The 21,237-nt window shown below is 39.1% G+C and overlaps 1 protein-coding gene across 1 annotated transcript in view; it reads left to right on the top strand.

The window, feature by feature from the left end:
• Positions 1 to 21,237, top strand: part of rasef (RAS and EF-hand domain containing) — an 80,444-nt gene that overhangs the window by 19,472 nt on the left and 39,735 nt on the right. The window contains exons 4-10 of the mRNA XM_060845113.1: positions 6,885 to 6,975; positions 10,455 to 10,550; positions 11,581 to 11,658; positions 13,442 to 13,557; positions 13,662 to 13,730; positions 16,785 to 16,869; positions 18,397 to 18,488. Coding sequence (XP_060701096.1) covers positions 6,885 to 6,975; positions 10,455 to 10,550; positions 11,581 to 11,658; positions 13,442 to 13,557; positions 13,662 to 13,730; positions 16,785 to 16,869; positions 18,397 to 18,488 — 627 coding nt within the window. The remainder of the gene's footprint in view (positions 1 to 6,884; positions 6,976 to 10,454; positions 10,551 to 11,580; positions 11,659 to 13,441; positions 13,558 to 13,661; positions 13,731 to 16,784; positions 16,870 to 18,396; positions 18,489 to 21,237) is intronic.

Below are 21,237 nucleotides of genomic sequence, written 5' to 3'. Positions count from 1 at the left end.
AGTCACCATTTTGTTCAATGTGAAACTGAGCTTATGATTCTATATCATACTTAAATTATCAGTGTTATCAGCCACATCTACTCCTTCCACTGTCTTTCTGCTGAAACATTCATCCTTGCTTTCAGTTTCTCTAGAATCAACAGGCTGGCTTAAATGGAGAAGACAGGATCTCAGCTGGAGCCCGGCAATGCCTCCTGTAGGAAAGGGTTGCTAACTTAAGTGCGACTCAAGATCATAACTGGAAAGCATATGATTTTCTTGAGATTAAAGGACGCAGTATCATTGCTGGATCCTAGGACACAGGTGACCAATGGAAAGATGGAGTTGAGGAACACTGAGGAGTGTTGGCATCTAGGCAGTGGTGGATGCTGGTAGTCTCCTCCTTCCTGATGCCAGGTCATACGGTCATAGAGTCATAGAGATGTACAGCATGCAAACCCATTGATCAAGCACTAAATGGCTTTGAACCTGCGAATCCCGTGAGCCCTCTGCCAGCTGCTTGGTTAGTACCAGCAGCAGCAGAATGAGATCCATCAGGTATTAATTTCCACTTTAGGGTCTCAGTTGGTGATGCGGCATAAAGGCCTTCTTGTCCATGACTTAACTGGGGTAAGAAAGGCAAGATTGTTGTCCTCAGATGGGGCATTAAATTCCAAAGTTTCTTGACCATTCTCCCACTTGAAACTTCAATCATCTGAACCCAAGTTGAAATTTCCTTCCTAAGGCAATTCATGGTTCCACCTCTTGCTCCCCAAAATCTACCTCTTCTTCCAAGCTTTTAGTCAAACATTCAGACATGGCAATTATTTATATTTTCATTTAACTGTACACTTCTCCTGTGTTAAGTTCTGTGCAAATGGAAGTTGTTGCTGCTGACCTGAACAGATTGAACCGGTTCAGTGTTTTAGCTGAAATGCAGCATTCCATCAGTACTGTGCTGAGTGCCAGTTTATGTGTTCAGTCTCTTGTCTCCAGAATATTCTGACCTGGAGGCAAAAGACGTAATCTCGAATAAAACTGCCGATCTTATTAGGAACTGTTCAAAAGGATCATGGATCAGAGAATCGCTGCTCTAATGTTCTAGCTCTGCCTCTGATCTTTTGAAGAATAACTCACTGCTAGGGATGTGGGATAGGTGAATATATCCATAAATTAATTTTTAAAACATTTACCATTATTCAATCTGTAAATGCTATATTTACCCAGCTAAGATGCTGGTTGTCAACTTGCCTCAGCATGTTTCCAGTCTTACTTTCGCACAACCACTGAGGAATGGCCAGAAGTGATTCAAGGTGATTTGCCATGTATTTCCTCTCTCTTTTGTGTCTAGAATAGCCTTTGCTAATTTCTTCTTATTATGACGTTATTGGTATGTAGGATACCAAAATATAAAGGATCTCAAATCCACCTGTTTCATGTGCAGTACATTGGGACTTACCAATCACCTAGGGATTAGACATATTTCATCAACCTTTTCAGAGATGCTGCCACCTCTAGAGCAGGTTGGACTTGAACTTACTGGCTCAGACGTAGGGACACTACCACTGCATTACATGATCCCTTCCTAATGTCTAAATTAACAGAATAATTTGTTACACGTTTTTGTTTGGCTTATATAACTCTAGTTCTGATATGAAGAAATAGTATAATTATCAAAATGAAGTCTTCACCTGCGTGACAGCATGAAATATCTCTATTAATATCATGACTTGTGATAAGCTACAATTCTTAATGACTGTTTTGTTGTTTGATTTTCATAATTGAAAAACATTATTGCTCAAATGTTTTGTTCCCCTGTGCACAATACATTTGATATCACATCACAGTAAAAGTTACGGTGTGGTTGAAAAAAACTGTTACCTTTTGAACAGTATGCCCTTTATGTCAGAAAAAAAACCGATAATGCTTGAAAAACATTCAACAGGCCTTTGTATTCAGAGAAATTTGATCATTTTAATTATATTCGGCCAAGTCTACCAAACAAAAGAAGTCTTTGAGCTATTTTCAATGCCATTGAAGTAATTGATATTGAGTTTTTTATTTAAAAAGAAATTACTGTCAGTTCTGAAAGTTTTCAGAACAATCAATGTTGTTCCTTCATGACACTATGTAAATGAAAGGGCCATTTTTCTCATGCCAACAAATCTGAATGGTTTTCATTTATTAAATTGATTCTAAATATTTTAAGAGCATTTCATACTTTGCTCATGACTTATAAGCCATTCTGCTTTTCATTTGTATTCACATTTTCTTTACTCAGCGAGTTGTGAGTTCATGGAATGCCCTGCCAGTAACAGTGGTGGACTCTCCCTCTTTATGGGCATTTAAACGGGCATTGTATAGGCATATGGAGGAAAGTGGGCTAGTGTAGGTTAGGTGGGCTTGGATTGGTGCAACATCGAGGGCCGAAAGGCCTGTACTGTGCTGTATTTTTCTATGTTCTGTGTTCTATGTTCTAACACATTTAGTGTCACATCACACTATTATTAATGAACTATTCAATGATCAATAACAATGTACTGACTGTAAATGAACAAGAGGCTGACATATAGCTGTCCATATTTAGAAACAACAATATCCATCACATTAAGAGGAGTGAATAGTTGCTGTTTACAACAAAGTAGCATTTGACTGAGTATGGTACCATCTGCCATGACCATCCATCTAGGGGCCAAATCTTCATCAATGGAGAGTGCAGATGTATATGCCAGGCAAACCTAAAAGTGAGATGTCAATCTGGTGAAGCTGTAACACAGGGCTACTTAGATGCCAAAAAAATGGAAGGAGCATGAAATAGACAAGGCTAAGTGATCCCACTATCAACTGGTTAGGCCTAGGTTCTATGGTCCTGCTACATCCAGTCATGAACCGTGGTGGACAATTATAGGTGTGGCCCTATTCAGTTCTAACTCCATTTACAAATTTGCAGATGTTGATTCTTTCGTGGATCAGATCTCAAACAACAATAAATCAGATTATGGAAAGGAGATAGATAGCTCAATGGCCTGGTGTAATGATAGTATCCATAATATTCCTACAGCGTGGAAGCAGACCATTCAGCCCATTGAGACCCCACTGACGTTCTGAACCCCCCACCCCCACCCAAATCCTCTGCCCTATCCCTGTAACCCTATATCTCCCATGGCTAATCCAGCTAGCCTCTACATCCCTGAACACCATGGGTAACTTAGCATGGTAAATCCACTTCATCAGCACGTCTTTGGACTGTGGGAGGAAACCCATACAGATATGGGGAGAATGTACAAACTGTACACAGACAGTTTCCTGAGGGGGGAATTGAACCTGAGCCCCTGGCGCTGTGAGGCAGCAGTGCTAACTTCTGAGCCACTGTGCCGCCAGTAGACAACAATCTCTGCCTCAATGTCAGCTAAAAAGCCGCAGCTGGTCATAGACTTCCGGAAGGGGAGTGGCAGACATGTCCCTGTCTGTATCAATGGTGCTGAGGCTGAGGTGGTCGAGAACTTCAAGTTCCTCGGAGTAAATATCACTAATGACCTATCCTGCTCCATCTTGGTCGATTCTACAGGCAAAAAAGCATACAAATGCTTTTGCTTGCTCAGAAGGCTCAGGAAGTTCATGACGTCTAAAATGACTCTTACTGATTTTTATAGATGACAATGGAAAGATGACAACGACATGCAGATGCATCATAGCTGGGCGTGGCAACTACTCTGCCCAAGACGGCAAGAAATTATAGAGCGTTGTGAATGCAGCTCAGTCTATAATGAAAATCAGCCTTCCTTCCATTGACTCCGTCTACACTTTTCGCTGCCTCAGGAAAGTAGCCAACATAATTGAAGACACCTCCCTCCCCATTTATACTCTCTTCCACCATCTTCCACTGGGGAGAAGATACAAAAGATTGAAAAACACATGCCAACAGAATTAAGAACAGCTTTTTTCCTGCTGTTATTAGATTCACAGACCTCTGCTACATTAGAGTTGATCTTTCTCTGCACCTTCTCTGTAGCTTAACACTATATTCTGCATTCTGTTGTACTACCCTGACGTACTTATGCAAGGTATGATTTGTCTGGCCAGCATGCAAACAATACTTTTCACTGTATCTCGCTACATGTGACAATAATAATTCAAATCAAAGTAAGTAACATCCCCACCTTCAATGATGGGGGACCCCAGCCCAACAGTGCAAAAACCAAGGCTGAAGTGTCTGCATCCGTCTTCAGTGGTGAAGTGCTGAGTGGGTGATTCATCTTGGCCTCCTCGGGGGGTTCCTCATGGCCATAAATGCCAGTCTTTAGCCAATTTGATTGAGTCCATGTGATATCAAGACATTGCTGAATACATTAGAATTTCTGAAGGCTATAGGGCCTGATAACATTATGGCATTAGTACTGTGCTCCAGAATTAGCTATACCCCTAACCAAGCAGTTTCAGTTCAGCCATAACATTGGCATCTACGTGACAATATGAATAATTGCCTTGGTATTCCATTACAAAAAGGAGGACAAATCCACTTGTGCAATTACTGCTTTATTTGTCTACTCTTGATCATCTGCATAGTGATGTAAGGGATCATTGACAATGCTATCAAGGGGCAGTTAGACATCAATGACCTGCTGACTGACACTCAGTTTCAATGCTGTTGGGGCTATTTGGTTTTTGACTGCATTACAGCCTGTGTGCCAACATGGAGAAAAGAGCTGAACTCCAGAGGTGATGTGGGAGTGAAATTAGTGGAAAATTTTGGAGGTCACTCATCTCAGCCAAATATATCACTCCAGGAGAGCTTCAGGTGGATGTTTTTATTCAAACTGTTCAAAGATGTTACTATACACCTCTGGATCAGATGGAACTTGAACACGCGCCTCCTGATAAAGAAGGTAGGCATACCTGCACTGTGTCAGAAGAGCCTTTGACAAAATCTTCAGGGTATTTATGGCAGGATTCCTAGCCTTTGACCTGCTCTTGAATCAACAGAATTAAAATGGTTGGTCCAATTCACTTTCTAGTCATGGTGGTCCTCAGGATCTGAATAGTGGGGATTCAGTGATGGTAATGCTGTTGACAGTCATGGAGTAGTGGTGAGGTTCTCTCTTTTTGGAAATGGTCATTGCTTGACACTTATGTGACACAAATGTTCCTTGCGACTTATCAGGCCAAACTGAGAAGTAGGCCATTTCTAACCATGCCAGGCCTTCAAATGGCCTATCTCAGATCACAAATATTATCTTCTTTAAGATGATGACTTTCTGCTCCTGATCTTTCTAAGCATCTGTGCAGCCTTTGACATAAGGCTGATGCTTGTTCTCCATCATGCTGTTCAATATGACTGCTTTTGTTTGGTTCAAACCATAGCCAGAGCATGCCCAGAAATGAAAACAGGAGTCTGGTGCTTTACTCCATGTGGTTTTCCTACCCACCCTTAATTTTACTAGTATAAGTTAATTAAACCATACAAAAAGTAAAAGCCGCTATTTGTTAATGAGAACACATTACTAATACTTGCACTGTAAATTAGTCAGATTCTACTGACATCAAAGCAGTCCATTGATAGTTTGTTGATACTAAAGTCCAAAATTCTGAAGACTACTTTTCTTTCCAGAGCTTGCCAACTTTAAATTCATCCTTGAAATGCAACTTTTTCATTCCGTTGCAAGTGGAATCTTGGTTGAGTATTTTTATACTTTCTTTTCAGCTTCTCAGAGGAAGCATCTCCTGCAATAGCTGTTGATCCCAGCCCTGGACTATTACTTGAAATTCTCTGACACGTATTCTTGTTCCCTTTCTCCTCTTGGTTCAAATGCTTCCCTATAATTTTCCATAGAGAAATTCTAGATTGCTTTACAATACTGTTCTGAAATGTTACATTGTCTATTGTATGAATGATTTTGTAACTTGTAGTCTCACAGTATTTTCCTCCATTGCCATTTTGAACTTCAAAGTCATAAACTTTGATTGCCCTTCCCATAATCTCCAAATGCATGCCATCGATTTGTTTCATTCCCAGGGTTTTCTTGAGTCAAATTAAATGTTTTACAATCTTTATTATTTACTTGACTTTAACACAGCTTCTAAGTCTATGTCTTCTCCATCACAGGAATGCCTGTTGTACTTCCAAAGCATTGCCTGCTTCTGCTTTTTCGTTGGCCTGTACTTTGCTAAAGTCCATGTAGAAGCCCCCACTGTTAATTATATCAATACTCTCATGTTAATTATATCCATACTATCCTGGCTGACCTCTCATCCCTTTGGTATTTACATGTTTAAGCACTTCCAAAGTCTGGATTTGGAACTGCTATCCTTTTTATATCCGACATCTATCCTGCTTGCTAACTTTGCATTCCTTGTTGGCCCACAGTGCATGCCAACCTCCCACAAGTCCAGTTTTAATTCTTATCCCTGTGTTAAATCTCTCTGTAACATCTTGTCCGTCACATCCTTCAACATTATATGTATTTAGAACTCGCCATTCTTTCCGCTCTGTTCACTTGAGCATCCTTCACTCGCACTACCTCGTCATCAGTGACCACCAAAGTCCACTACACTCCACCTGTTTTATCTCCTGTGTTTCATATCCATCTCCTTTAATGACCCTCATTAATACTCACTTTCTTGATTGAGCTTTTGGTCACCCAACCTAATTTGCTTTCCGTAGATTAGCATCTTATTTTTTTCTGGTTATACATGAATGGTGTCACCAATGCCAACTATTTATTAAAAATAGACAACTGTTGGTATCAGCTTATCTTAAAAATGGTCCAGGTGAAACCAGTTGATATCTAGACAGAAGTGCAAATGAATGTAAGCAGACACTTTGCACTTGCTACGATAATCTCTAGATTGAGGTGAAGCAAACTGTACAGTACAGGACTCAAATTATTCTTTTTTGTTTGTTCCAGGACACAGGATGAGGCTGCACAACAAGTGACTGAGCTCGAGGAGGATATAGATCAGCGAATAAAGGCTGCAGTCCAGGCTTGCCAAAAAGAGGTGAGATTGTAAAACGAGTTCCATCTCTTCTTGAGTAATTGTTTTGACCTTGCAGCTCAAAAACATAGCTGAAAGCACAGATAATACTGTGGGATTGTTTTCCTTTATCAACTAAATGTAGATTCCAGTCATGTCGAGGGTAATTTTGAACTTCACTACTTGCCTATTGTAGAACCTGCCTGATTTTATCTCATAACCAGTCGCTTTACTGGGATGTTGCTCAGATGTGAATTTGAACATAATCTCTTTTGCTACCTAAATATCTTGATTTCAGGTTCGTGTGATTGCAAATAGTTTGCCAGTAGATTTTAACTCCATACTGCAGTGCACCCTGAAATTACAGCATGATATTTCAAATGAAGCATTACTGAAAGAAATTTCAAGTAACATTTGTGTTTATTCCCACGGGAGAACATCAGAACTTGTCACTGTGTTTAGCTATGCAATGTCTATTTAGAAGTGATTTATTGACACTTGAAAGCCTGAAATGGAAAGAAAAAGTTCCATTTCTGAGTGCCAATGCCCTTCGCCTTCAATGAGCCTGAAATTCAGCACACACGGCCGATTCTTCAAAGAAACATTGTATTTGCTGCAGTTTGCACTGCCATGGATTTAGCTCTCCACAACATGTATGGAAAGGGCAACAATTTCTACAACAATATTTCACACCTTATTTTGATCTCCTTTATGTTATAATTGTCTGCAGGTGCTATAGGAAAGGCAATGCTGATAACATAAAGCATCAAGTGTATTGTGATTGTTAAATATTTACTTTCTTATTTATGATCTTCATTTGAAGTTGTTAATTCAAATGTGCACTTGTGTTCAGATCCCAGCTGTAATATTACTAGATGCAATAACCATACTCATCATTCCTGTCACTCTCTTACCTATAATCGATATATACAATTCTACATTTCGAATAGAATGTTTTCCTGAAAACCTTTGGCTTCAGTTGGGAGGCTGACTGTTACTCAGAGCAACAGGTTCATTTCACAGGTCAAAACTAAAAATATTTCATAGAGGTGCACTGAGTATGATATTTATATTTATCAGTTTTTTGATTTCAAGATACCTTAATGTCTTTTGCTCTGTAACATTTTCCATGCTTTATAAATATAACCTGAAATATCACCATGTAATCACTGTTTAAATGAATACTTAATAATTTAAAAACAATATTTGAATAGTTTTCAAATCAGTAAGGTAAATAGAATTAGTACTTCCAAAAAACATTCTGACTTGTCAAGCAGCATGCATGTAGTTTTAGTCTGGAGCAAATATCTTTATGGTTTTGAAAAGATGTGCCTGATCTCAGATTTTGGGCTCGAGTGCTTTAGAAGGAGTTTATGCATTTAACACCTAGTGGGTCAGAACAACTTACAGCTTTTTATAACTGTTTTTTTTTAGATTTGGGGGTATAAGTCACTTCACATTTTACTGGAGTAGTCATGTTGCTACAGCAACAAATTATCATTCCAAAACATATAATTGTGTTTGATGTGGAGATGCCGGAGTTGGACTGGGGTGGACAATGTCAAAAATCAAATGACACCAGGTTATAGTCCAAAAGGTTTATTTAAAATTGCAAGCTTTTGGAGCTCAGCTCCTTCCTCAGGCATGGTATGATAAGAGAGGTCCAAGACATGGTATTTATAAGCAAAACATTAACAACTTCAAAATTATCTGCTCTCAAATACGCACACTCTCACTCTCTCAAAAATACACACACACACACACACACACACACACACACACACACACACACACACACACACACACACACAGAGGCATGGACACACAAACAGACATACACAGGTGCGCGCACATGCACATGCGCACATTGCGGGGAATTATTTCAATCAAGATTCTTCTCAGTCAAAACAAAACCTGACCTCAGCTTAAAGCAGACATATTTGCAGCAGGACCTCACACCTAAACTGCATTGTCTAAGTTGAGATATCACCTCTTGTACATTGATAAAAGCTTTATCTTGGCCCTAAGACTTGAAGGGAATTTGGATTTTTCTTATTAGTCAGCAGTCTACCTCCTAACTGATTAAAGAGTTCATGGAGGGCAGCTAATTTTAAACTTAACATTTTGCTAAAAATACTATGTCTTACATCTCGCTATCATACCAGCCCTGAGGAAGGAGCTGAGCACTGAAAGCTTACAAATTCAAATAAACCAATTGGACTGTAACCTGGTGTCGTATACTTATCTTGAATTTGGGTGGCACTGTACGTCAGCACTGGACCTTTACGAATCTGACCTCTGCTTTTCAATAAAGTCTGACTCAGAAATGCAAGTCTTTTTCTGACTGTAGGTTTTGTCTGAATTGGGTTTAGACAAACTCAATTTAATTGCAGACTCCATTTAATTCTTCTTTGGCATTGCTGATAAGAATTTAGAACATAAAACATTACAGCGCAGTACAGGCCCTTCGGCCCTCGATGTTGCGTCGCCCTGTTATACTAATCTGAAGCCTAGCCCACCTAACTACTCCATGTACTTTCATTTGCCTGTCCAATGCAGACTTAAATGCATTTAAACTTGGCGAATCTACTACCGATGCAGACAAAGCATTCCATACCCTTACTACTCTCTGAGTAATAAGTCCTGCCCTGGTCCGCTCCATCAAAATGCAACACCTCACATCCATCCGAACCAAACCTTCATCTGCCATGCCTCGGCCCATCAGCCCATCCGATCAAGGTCACATTGTACTCCGAGGGAACCTTCTTCACTGCCCACTACACTAGCAATGGTGGTGCCATCTGCAGACTTACTGAACTATTTCTCTTGTATTCACATCCAAATGTGAAATTACAGAAATGACAAGAAGCAGTGGACCTAGCACTGATCCTTGTGGCATGCTTCTCGTCACAGGCCTCCAGTGTGCAAAACAACCCTCCAAAATCATCCACTGTCTTCTCTCTTTAAGCCAATTTTATATACAAATGGCGAGCTCTCTCTGAATTCCAGGTGGTCTAATCTTGCTAACTTGTCTATCATGTGGAACCTCATCAAACATCTCGCTGAAGTCCATTTCCATAACAACCACCGCTCTGCCTTAATCAATCATCTTCATCACTTCTTCAAAAAAACTCAATCAAGGTTACCTCAGATAACAACAGGATCCATGTTTCTGTAATACTCAGGAGCAGAGACCTAATGTGAGTCTTCTAACAATGGTCCTGGAGAGTCTGAGATTTGTTCTAAGGCTTCTGGCCTTGCTCAAAGGTGTCTTCACGTTCTTGCCATTTGAAATATAATTAATCATTACTCCCTCATTTATCGAAAAGTGGAGTATTATGGCAGAAGTGCAAATTATTTGGGATGTCAGTTGTATCGCTGATTGTGTAAAATAGGATATTAACACAAATTACACTGTATTTGTAGTTTGAATCAGCAATATTTTTGTTGTGTTATACAGTTTGCTTTTATATAGCTCAGACTATCTGGCTTTATGATTACAGGAACAAAGAAAAGCTGAGTTTGCTTTCACTAACCTAAAACATCAATATGATAGTAATGTAAATGAACTCCAGCTAACAGTCGCAAAACTGAAAAAGGTAAGGTTTGTCTCCAAAGCTGATTTTAAAATAGCATGAGAGTGCAATCTGAAGGGATTTTGATTTATTTTGCTTAAAATTAGCATCAGTTTAATTTTAGAAACTGCAAAGGCACGTGGAGTTAATTTTGCCAAAAGTCAAGAATCCATTTTAGTATATTTACCTCTCATGCTTGCTCATTAGAAGCCTAGCTCAGCAGAGTTAAGTTCCATTTCTCAGTGAGGTTCTCCGTAAGCAAGCCAATCCTGACTGCATACAAGAAAAACAGGCACGTATCTGCTGCTTTGTCCTCTTAGGCAAAATTTGTCTCTGCCATGCCATGATTGAGATCAGGTGGCAAAGGTCAATGTTGCTGAGAAGGCAGGAAGGAGATTGCATTGTATTGGCCTCTGGGGTGAAGGTCTGTCCAATCGTAGGCGATAAACAAACCAAGGCAGGGTGGAAGGATGTTTCAATGTTTCAATGCAACCATCCACTCTTAGAGCCCAAGTGATGCTCTTGGCTTGCACTGCGTGAATGCCTGTCCTAGTGCCCTTTAGAATGGTGCCAGAATCATTGACACCACAAGGTAAAGGTAGGGGGTGTTAACTTCTTACTGTATTACTTACAAAATTCACCAGTCTACTCACATCTGATTCTGTACTGACTTGAGAACCATATAATCACATTAGAAAAGCCAACCTGCTCCTAAGTGGAAGTGATGCTTAAGTGTTGCTTGATGCTGAACTTAGTCAAAGAGTGAGGTGTTGGAAAAGCACAGCCGGTCAGGCAGCATCTGTGGAGCAGGAAAATCGACATTTTATGCATAAGCTCTTCATCAGGAATGATTTTATTCTCCTGTTCCTCGGATACTTCCGACTGGCAGTGCTTTTCCAGCATCTGCGGTCATCATGTTCTCCTCCTTGATGCTGAATTAAGGCTGCCTACCGGAAAGTTTTACCCATTGTAAATTTGTACAAAAATGTTCTTCCTGATTTGCTTTCATTCAACGTGATGGAAAATGTAGAAACACTTTCTTTTCCTCTTACAGTTAGAAGAACAATACAGATCATTTAGTCCAAAGGAGGAGACTGTTGCATTGAAAAGAAAAATAAATGATTTTACTTTGGTAAGAAAACACAATTGTGCATATGTTCCAACACTGGGATTTTACTAAATCTCTTGAAATGCAGCCAACATTCAACAAGTGGAAGTAAATCTGGTTTTGCAATTAAGTATAATTGTAACTATGTTCTGTTTAAAATTTCTGGGCACATTTCTTGTGTGCTTTTTCAACACCTTTTTGATATATAAACAAATTTAAGGATGCTTGTAAATGAAACTAATTTGCCAAAATAAGATTAGGCCATGAAAGGTGAAATTGGGTGCAGTGTATACAATATGGCTGATCTGTTCCTGCCTGTTTTTTGCTATGTAGATTATGTTAAAACTGTTCTGTTACTTACAGTACAGCAGTAGCTTTGTAAGAAAACTGTAGGTTTGGATGCAAAGAAATCTGAAGAATTTCCAGCTATGTGAGAATCATTATTTTGATCTTGGCAATAAAGTTTTCAACTTTTTGAATATGGAAAATCCTAATGTTTCAGATACGTTATCATGTGGCCAGGTAGTTAATTTACTTACTGTACTTTTTATTTTGCAAGATTGTATAAACTGTAATTGTACATCCTGCCACAGTAAGTGAGTCTTGAAATTTGCTGAGAGCAGTCACATTGCATTAAATTTGAGTTGCATCATTTAGGCGTGAAGATTCTAGATTTTTCATTCATTTGTTTGAAGTTGTTGAGCAGCATTGTGCATAAAGTGTAAAATCATGAAGTGAATCCAATGTCTCATTACTATTACCCACATCTGAAAGCAGTTGTTCAAATATCAGCATTCTTTTCATTGACTAATCCACAAACATTCATCTATGTACAAAGTCTTTTTAAAACTATTTATCCAATGGCATCATGACTTTCATCTAGTGAAAAACTGAATGTGAGAATGTGCAACTACAACCCCAATTACTGCTGAGTTAGCAGTGAAGGCATTAGAATTAACTTCTGCTGCTCATTATTGGGGAAAGGTGAATGGTTTGGCCAGACGCCCACACCTGCTTGCTTTGCTATAATCTGGAAGTGTGCTTTATGGATGTTGATGAGGACAAAATCAAGCATTACAGTGTTGCAGCCTATTATTTCTTAATATTTCTTAAAGTTCATTGTGTATTGTTCTATTGTTGGAATTCTGTACAATTACACCAGGAAGGGAAGTACTCCTTAAGAACAAATAGAAGGGGAAAAGTCGGGAGTATGGAACTATTCTGCAGTATTATTCTCTTCATTCTCCCATTGTATAATCTCAATGGTCCAAAGATGGTGTAGTAACTTGCTTCCAGTCAGCACAGAGATCTGTTCCCTCACTGATGTATCTTCTCAGAACATGTACAAAAGTAACATGAGAGTGTCTTGTACTAGCTAATTACTTCATTTTCCTCCTTCTGGGACAAATACTTGACCTACATATGGTACCTGGGGTCATTTAGTTGGCTGAATGACTGATTTGCAATGCAGATTGATGCTAACAGTGCTGGTTCAATTTCTGTACCAGCTAAAGTTTTCATAGAGATCCCTCCCTTCCCAATCTTTGGCACTTAACATGAGGGTCATGGTAAATGTACCACCAGTCATTTCAATCTAGTGAGAGAGCAGCCTGTGGTCAGCTTGGAAGTAAATGACTTCACCCTTTTTACCTGGCTCAGACGAGTTTATGTAAAAATTTGCATTATTTTGTTATAAAATCTGTTGTCTATTTAAAATAATACATAAATGAAATCTATGAACAAAGGTGTTGAGGCTCACAAACAGAATTCATCAACGTTAATGCTCTCTTTTTGGCTTCTTTTACAGGAAAATGATAAACTGAGGAAAGAACTACTTGAAGCTCAGACAAACATAATGCTGCTGCAAAGCGAAATAGATACTTTGAAAAGTGACTATGCAGATCAAAGTTTGAATTTAGAACGGTAAAATAAATAGAATGAGGATTTCAAGTTAAATTGTGTTCATTTTTATTGCTTTGTATAAAAATGCACTTTTTAACCTCAATTCTGTTTTACGTATATTGCAGGAATCATGAAATGGTCAGAGGGTATACGGATGATAGGGACAGCCTAACACATCAGATTGAAATGCTTCAGTAGGTATCTTTACTTTAAACTGCTCAATAACATTTTATCCTGGTAAATAATCTCTTGTCTATGTGTTGTTTCTGAATACTTTGATCCTTTATAGGCTGGTGAATTTATATTTCCACAACATGGTGTGTACACTTGAAATGATAATGGATGCAGCAACACTACATGTTGATTTAGAGCATGAGACATGCTGCTGTTTAATCGCAAGGCAGTATGAGCCAGCTGAAATGTTTCAGAAGGGTGTGTCCCTGTATGTGCTGAACATGAGTGACCAAGATACTGCTGGTATTATTCAACACACTAAAATCAATGTACAAAATTGATCAATCAAAGTGCAGGCCATGCCCTTTTTATTCACAACTGAAACAAAGACTTTCGGAAACAAGGTGAAGTATGTTCTTAGACTACTTAAAGGGCAACTGTGTATACTGTGGCTGAGGTGTTTCTGATTTGTGTTCTGGTAAACTTGGTGAAGCACTGTGGAGAAGTACGAGAGCAACTTGGAAGTTTTTGCTGAGGGGGGACAGTAGTTGCAATGTCATATTCTACAACATGAGAAGTACATGCAGAGGGTGACACAGACAGGAGAAATAGGGTTCTCCTCAAGAGGTGAACCCACACCAAGAACTCATTCACTGAGCACTTGTTACCCTGGCAATACCCAGGGAAGCTGATGGCTTAGGATGTAATCACTAGACTATTAATCCAGAGACACGCTAATGTTGTGTGGATTTGAATTCAACAAACCTGGAATTAAGTAAGAGGCTAATGGTGACCATGAAACTGTTGATAGGCAAAAAAACATCTGGTTCACCAATGTGCTTTTGGGAGGGAAACTGCTGTCCTACATGTGACTGCAGATCCACACTTTTGTGTTTGATTCTGTATTGCCCTCTGGGCAATTAGGGATGGACAACAAATCCTGCTTGCTCAATTGCCAGACATATCCTGTGAATGAATAAAACACCCACAGTGCTTTTTAATTTCACAACAATCAGAAAATTCCACTCTTTTCAAGGCAGCCAACAGGATGTCTGCTATATATGGCCCATGATCGCCTTCCACCATCCAACTATGTGAGGCCTTCAATCAAGCCACTCTACAACATTCTGCTGCAAGCCATCAGAATCCTGGAAGAGATTTTGCTGTTTATCTGTTTATGCAGGGGTCCTCTGTCTTTTGTGACCTTGCAGTTATGAGGGCCTGGCTCCTTGAGCTTGGGATTTTAATGCAGAGGAACAGGAGGAAAACGAAGGGAGATCATCTGCACCAAGTGCAACTGGATGATTTGAAAAGGACCATACTGAGTTTTAAATTTAGTAATCCTAAAATTTGCTGGGTCAGCGAAAATGAGTCCCCATGCCAAACAATTCGGGTGATTGAATTTCATGTCAATAATCTATCAAACTACTGTTACTAACTTGAGACTCTCCCTTGGTCTGGTGATAAAGTTGCTTGTTTAGCTGCTCATATACTGAGGAGAAGAGATTTCCCTATCACCATGCTTAAAATGCACTTACTGTTTCCCTCTCCCCCCAGAAATGCAGCTTTCATGAGGGTCTGATCACACTATTTTTGCAAAAAAGAGAGCAGTTCTGGGAGGTATTGGAGTCTTCTCATTGTTTTCAGAAACTATTTGAAAAAGCAATCCTTTTCACTGCTGTTCAGTTCTTGATGTGCCATCTCTCATCTCGGATGGAACAGTGCAAATCATTGAAATTAGCATGCTATTTGTTCATTTTCCAGATGTGTCTGTTAATGTATATTTTCCAAAATATCTGTTGTAAAATATTATGACCTGGATTTTATGGAAGTAATTTTTCTGTGACTGTCATCCTCATTATTTCCCTGAAACTGACAGCAATTCCTGCAGTTTGCACATGTGCAATTAGACATGTAAATTTCCATCAATGGTTGTTTCACCATATACTGCATTGTTTAAGATCCTGTAGGCTGCAAACAAGTAGAAGTCACGGAAAATTTGCGATATTTTATGCTGTTAGCATTTCTTAAAATGTTAAATCTATTGAATGAGATGTAACTAGTTTTTAAAAGCACACTCTCAGAACAATTAATTTTATACCCAGAATATATTCCCAATACAGGAGATGGTGTCTATGATTTTTTATGGGCTCTGACCCATCTGCACATGCGTCTTTTGTATATCGGCTACATTTAAACACATTCTGTTTGTAGTATACAGGGAGCGTTGTCACTGGAAAAGTAAATTCCAAAAATGACCACTTCCAAAAGGTGGAAGTCTGGGGTTTATTACCACTTAAGTCTTTTACAAAAACGATTTCAACAATGAGAAACTTTAGTTCGAAGGATAGATTGGAGAGGTTGGGAGTGTTTTTTTTTCCTGAAGAGAAAGCCAACAGGAGATCTGACAGAAGTTTTAAAATCATATGGTCACTTGCCAAGGTAAATGGAGTGAAACTGTTCTTGTTTATAAGACAATTGAACACCAGAGGGCATAATTTTAAAAAGTATTATGTCAAATGTGGGCTAGGAGAAAAAAAACTTTCACAGTGATTAGTTAGCGTTTGGAATTCACTGCCCGAAAGAGTGTTGGAAGCAGGTTTAATTGTGATATTCAAGAAGGATGATTATTTAAATAGGAACTAAATGATGTGTTACAGGGAAAGGCAGGAGTGTAACACTAAACTGTTCAAGAGAGTTGACGCAGATATGATTAACTTAAAGTTGTTCCAGTGCAGAAAAAGCCTGTGAAATTGTGTGAAGTGCCATGGAGAGCTGATTGCTTTTTTTGGAGGGAATGTGAGTAGCCAGATCATGTTTATTGCTGAGAAAATGTTAAGCTGATGTTCTAGACCACAAAGATTGATTTCTTCAAGGTCCATTGCAAATACTGCCACTTTGTCATTGAGTGTAAAATCCAGATCTATGAGAAGTATAAAACCAATGCCCCTGAATAGTCTGATGAAAGGGTTTGAATTTCTCTCTCTTGGCATATAATGTTACATCCTTCTTGAAGAAGTCAGTTTTCTTTGAAATCCAAGTGTGATATCTGTTCTTCCCCTGTCCTTTTACAGGTCAGCTAACAGAAAGCTACATGATAGCAATGATGGTTTACGATCGGCCCTGGAAAACAGTTTCAGCAAATATAAAACGTCTTTGGTGAGTGTACAACTGAAATATGCCATTGTCATGTAAGTGGATTATGCTTGTAATGTGAAGCACATTCTCCTGCTTATTGACTGAACATGTTACATTATTTACTTAAAATCTAGATGCACATCATTGGAGTATAAGCTCTTTTACACTCCAATGTGAGGTGACAAGTTTTACTTCCAAATCCTTCTCCTAGACTTGATCTTGCAACTCCAAAGAGAAAGTATGTTTAAAATGAGTCATTGTGTTTAAACTTTAGCTGCTAGCTCAGGATGCAAAACATCTCATGGGATTATTCAGCAAAAAGTAGGAGAGTTCTGTTGGTGTCCAGGTTAATATTTAACCAGCCAATACTGCCAAATACCATATGTTTTATTTCACTGCAAGTATTACCTCACTGTACTAAAGTGATGGCAGTTCAAAATGTACTCCATTGAGGGAAAAGGTATTTTAAGGCATCTCAAAAATGGGGCTTGTAGCAAGTACCATTCACACCACAAATGCCAGTTCACACCATTTCCAATGAGAGAATCCCGTCATCTTTCCTTGACATTCAGTGGCATTACCATCACTGATTCTCCATTGTCAATGTCTCTTGGGTACTGATGACCAGAAACTAAATGGAACCAACTGTGAAAATACTCTGAAGAGAAGAGCAAGCCAGACTTGGAATTCTGTGGAGAGTAGCTCATCTCCCAACTCCCAAAGCTGTCATCTACAAGGAACAAATCAGAAGTGTGAATAATATTCCCCACTTGCAGTTTCAACAATAATCAAAAAGCTTATCACCATCTAGGACAAAGTAGCTCACTTGATAGCACTCCATTCACCATCTTCATCATTCACTCCCACTAACATTGCCACATGGTACACACTGCTGCCACTAACTACAAAATGCACTGTAACAACACTCCCAAATCAATGACTTCTACCACACAGAAGGGCAGTTGGTTCCATTTAGTTTCTGGTCATCAGTACCCAAGAGACATTGACAATGGAGAATCAGTGATGGTAATGCCACTGAATGTCAAGGAAAGATGACGGGATTCTCTCATTGGAAATGGTGTGAACTGGCATTTGTGGTGTGAATGGTACTTGCTACAAGCCCCATTTTTGAGATGCTATGGATACATGGGGGCACCGCCACTTGGAAGGTTCCCTCCAAGTCACACAGTAATCTTACTTAGAAATCACGGTTCCTTACTGTCACTGGGTCAAAATCCTGGAGATCCCTCCCTATTCGATCTGTAGTGTACCTATCTGCAGTAATTCAAGAAAGCAGGTCACCACCACTTTTTAAAAGGCAGTTCAATGAAATGCAGTACATGGGGGCCTAACCAGTAACACCCACATCCCACAAATGAATGAAAGGAAGAAAGGTGTTACAAGAATGAAAGGAAGAAAGGGAGCTGTGTAATAAATCACAACTATCCTTTGTCCTCCACCAACAACTTTCTAAAGAAGGAGGTCTGGACTTTTAAACACAAAATATTGTTATGTACAAATAATTGGATTTTTTTTATAATATTGCAGCATGCAACAAGTTCCTCACCAGGAAGTGTCATGTTTAGAAGTAGCCCAAAGCATTCTGGATACCAGAGTCCTCAGACTTTACCATATGATAGGCAAGTATCTTTTTTTGTCCATCTTCACAAAATCAGTACAATTTCTGTTAAGCAACTAGGTGGTCTGTGCTGAGTAAAAAGTAATGTTCAGATGATCCCAAAATGGTGATGGCCTTATTATGACTGTTGAAATAATGAAGTGTGAACAATTTGATTATCAATAGTTTATCATTTTTCAGCATTCTGTACTCATTCATTTTCAGAAAGACAACCAGATTTCAGAATGCATTGTCGGTCAGTGATACAGGCACAAGATAATTGGGAAGAAATATGAATAATTTGAGATTCACATTCTGGAATGTACTGACTGAAAAGATGGTAGTAACCACTAAGTGATCAGGATATATACCCAAACGTTAGGGCAGAGGTGACATTTCCACAGGGTGGGGAAAGGCCTACCTTTCAAAGCGAATGGGAGCAGGTTGCCTGGAAGGTCATGGGGTCTTGGATGAGGTCATAGAGTCATACAACATGGAAACAGACCATTTGGTCCAACTTGTCCAAACTAAACCACTTGCCTGCCATGTTCCTTCAAACTTTTCCTATTCATGTACTTATCCAAAAGTCTTTTAAATGTTTGGACTATACCTGTACTCACCACTTCTGCTGGCAGTTCATTCCACACTCTTTGTATAGAGCTTGCCCCTTGTCCTTTTTAAGACTGTCTCCTCTCACCTTAACAATATGTCTCCTAGCTTTGAACTCTCCCACCTTAGGGAAAAGACCCTGGTTATTCATTTTATTCATGTCCCTCATGATTTTATAAACCTCTGTAAGGTCATGCCTCCAGTAAGCACCTCCAGTGCTTCAGTGAAAAAGGACCCAGTCTTTCCAGCCTCTAATATCTGAAACCCTTCATTCCTGGGAACATCCTGGTAATTCTTTTCTGGACCATCTCCAGCTTAATACTATCCTTCCTATAATACAGTGACCAGAATTGTACACGGTACTCCAGAAGAAGCCTCACCTGTACTAGCCCTAGCTCCTTTACTCAAAGATCTGAAAGCATGCTTAAACACCTTCTTAATCACCCTATCTACCTGTGATACAAATTTCAAGGAATTATGTACCTGAATCCCAGGTCTTTGTTCTACAACACTATCCAGGTCCTGACCATTAATTGTATAAGTCCTGTCCTTGTTTGTTTTCCAAAATGCAATATCTCACATTTATCCAAATTAAGCTTCATCTGCCACTCCTCAGACCATTGACCTAATTGATCAATATCTCTTTGTAATCTCAGATAACCTTCTTCACTGTCCACAATACCACCAGTTTTGGTGTCATCCACGAACTTACTAACCATGTCTTAAATAAATGACAAACTAAAAAATGGATCCAGTACTGATCCCTGTGGAATACTCCAGTCAGAAAAACAACCCTCCACCACCATCGTCTGTCTCTGACCATAAGGCCAATTTTGTATCCAATTGGAAAACTCACCCTGAATCCCATGTGATCTAACTTTAATAATTAGTCTACCATGCGGAACCTTGTCAAAGGCTTTACTAAAGTCCACACAAAACCACATCTACTGCTCTGCCCTCAATCTCTTGAGTTTGAAGAATTAAAATCATGCTGTTTATCCCTAAGCAGCCTTGCCTCTCCAAATGCTTGTGAGTCCTATCTTTCAGAATCATCTCCAATAACTTACCCACTACTAATGTCAGACTCACAGGTCTATGTGGTGCCAGAAAAATGTTTAACATTCTCACAGCGGTGATCATGTTCAGTGAATACATTTTAAAATGCTATCTCCTACCTACAGCACCACTAGTCTCATACACTGACCCCATCAGTAATCAGGGCAGCCTAATTTTCAGATGCTGAATTCAATTGCACCCGACCCTCACATGCTCAGCAATACTTTCCAGCCTCCCATTTCTTTGTTTTCACATTTTTACACCCATTTAGATAAGGTAAGCCGTCACCCACAGCACATTGTGAGATTTGTTTCTTTATATGAATGGTGACTACAGTTAAAACAAAAAGCTGTCAATCACTGTAGGATTTGATGTTAAAAGGTGCTTTATATAAAGCAAAATCTTTACTCTGAAGCTACAATTTTACCTCCTATTTTTCAATGTGAAGTAACTGAGCTATATTTGTCTGTAAACATTTCTGAGATTGGTTCATGCTTTAAAAAGTTGTTGCCATATTTATCAACAGTCTTGTTTAGTAATGCGTTGGAACCTCAATCTGCTATGGACTGTTGCTGTTCACTTTTGTTCTGAAAAATGATTTATGGAAATTATTAATCATTCGATATCAAGGTTTTTAAAAATTCATTCATAGGATATGAGTGTCACTGGCTAGGCATACATTTATGGCCCGGCCTCTTTGCCCACAGTGAAGTTAAGAGTCAACCACATTACTTTGTGTCTGGAGTCAGTTGTAGGCTAGACCAGGTCAGGATGGCAATTTCCTTCAGCAAAGGACATTAGTGAACCTGATTTTTTTTTGTGACAGTCAATTATGGATTCATGGTAATCATTAGATTCTTTATTCCAGATTTTTTTTAAGTAAGTGAATTCAAATTCCACTATCAGCAAAATGGGATTCAAACCCAGGTCCCCAGAACATTCCCTGGGTCTCTCGTTTAACAATCCAGTGATAATATCATTAGGTCGTTGCCTTCTCTGGAGATAGTGTGGAAGAAAAGAATCTAGGTTATATTCTGTACTGATTTTCTTCACATTTATGTGATATGGGTATTGCTGGCAATACTTGCGATTGTTGCCATCCCCAA

Source organism: Hemiscyllium ocellatum, chromosome 2, assembly GCF_020745735.1.
Source record: "Hemiscyllium ocellatum isolate sHemOce1 chromosome 2, sHemOce1.pat.X.cur, whole genome shotgun sequence".
NCBI classification, from domain to species: domain Eukaryota; kingdom Metazoa; phylum Chordata; class Chondrichthyes; order Orectolobiformes; family Hemiscylliidae; genus Hemiscyllium; species Hemiscyllium ocellatum.
The sequence above is the reverse complement of the archived record's forward strand: the minus strand, read 5'-3'. Positions and strand labels throughout refer to the sequence as shown.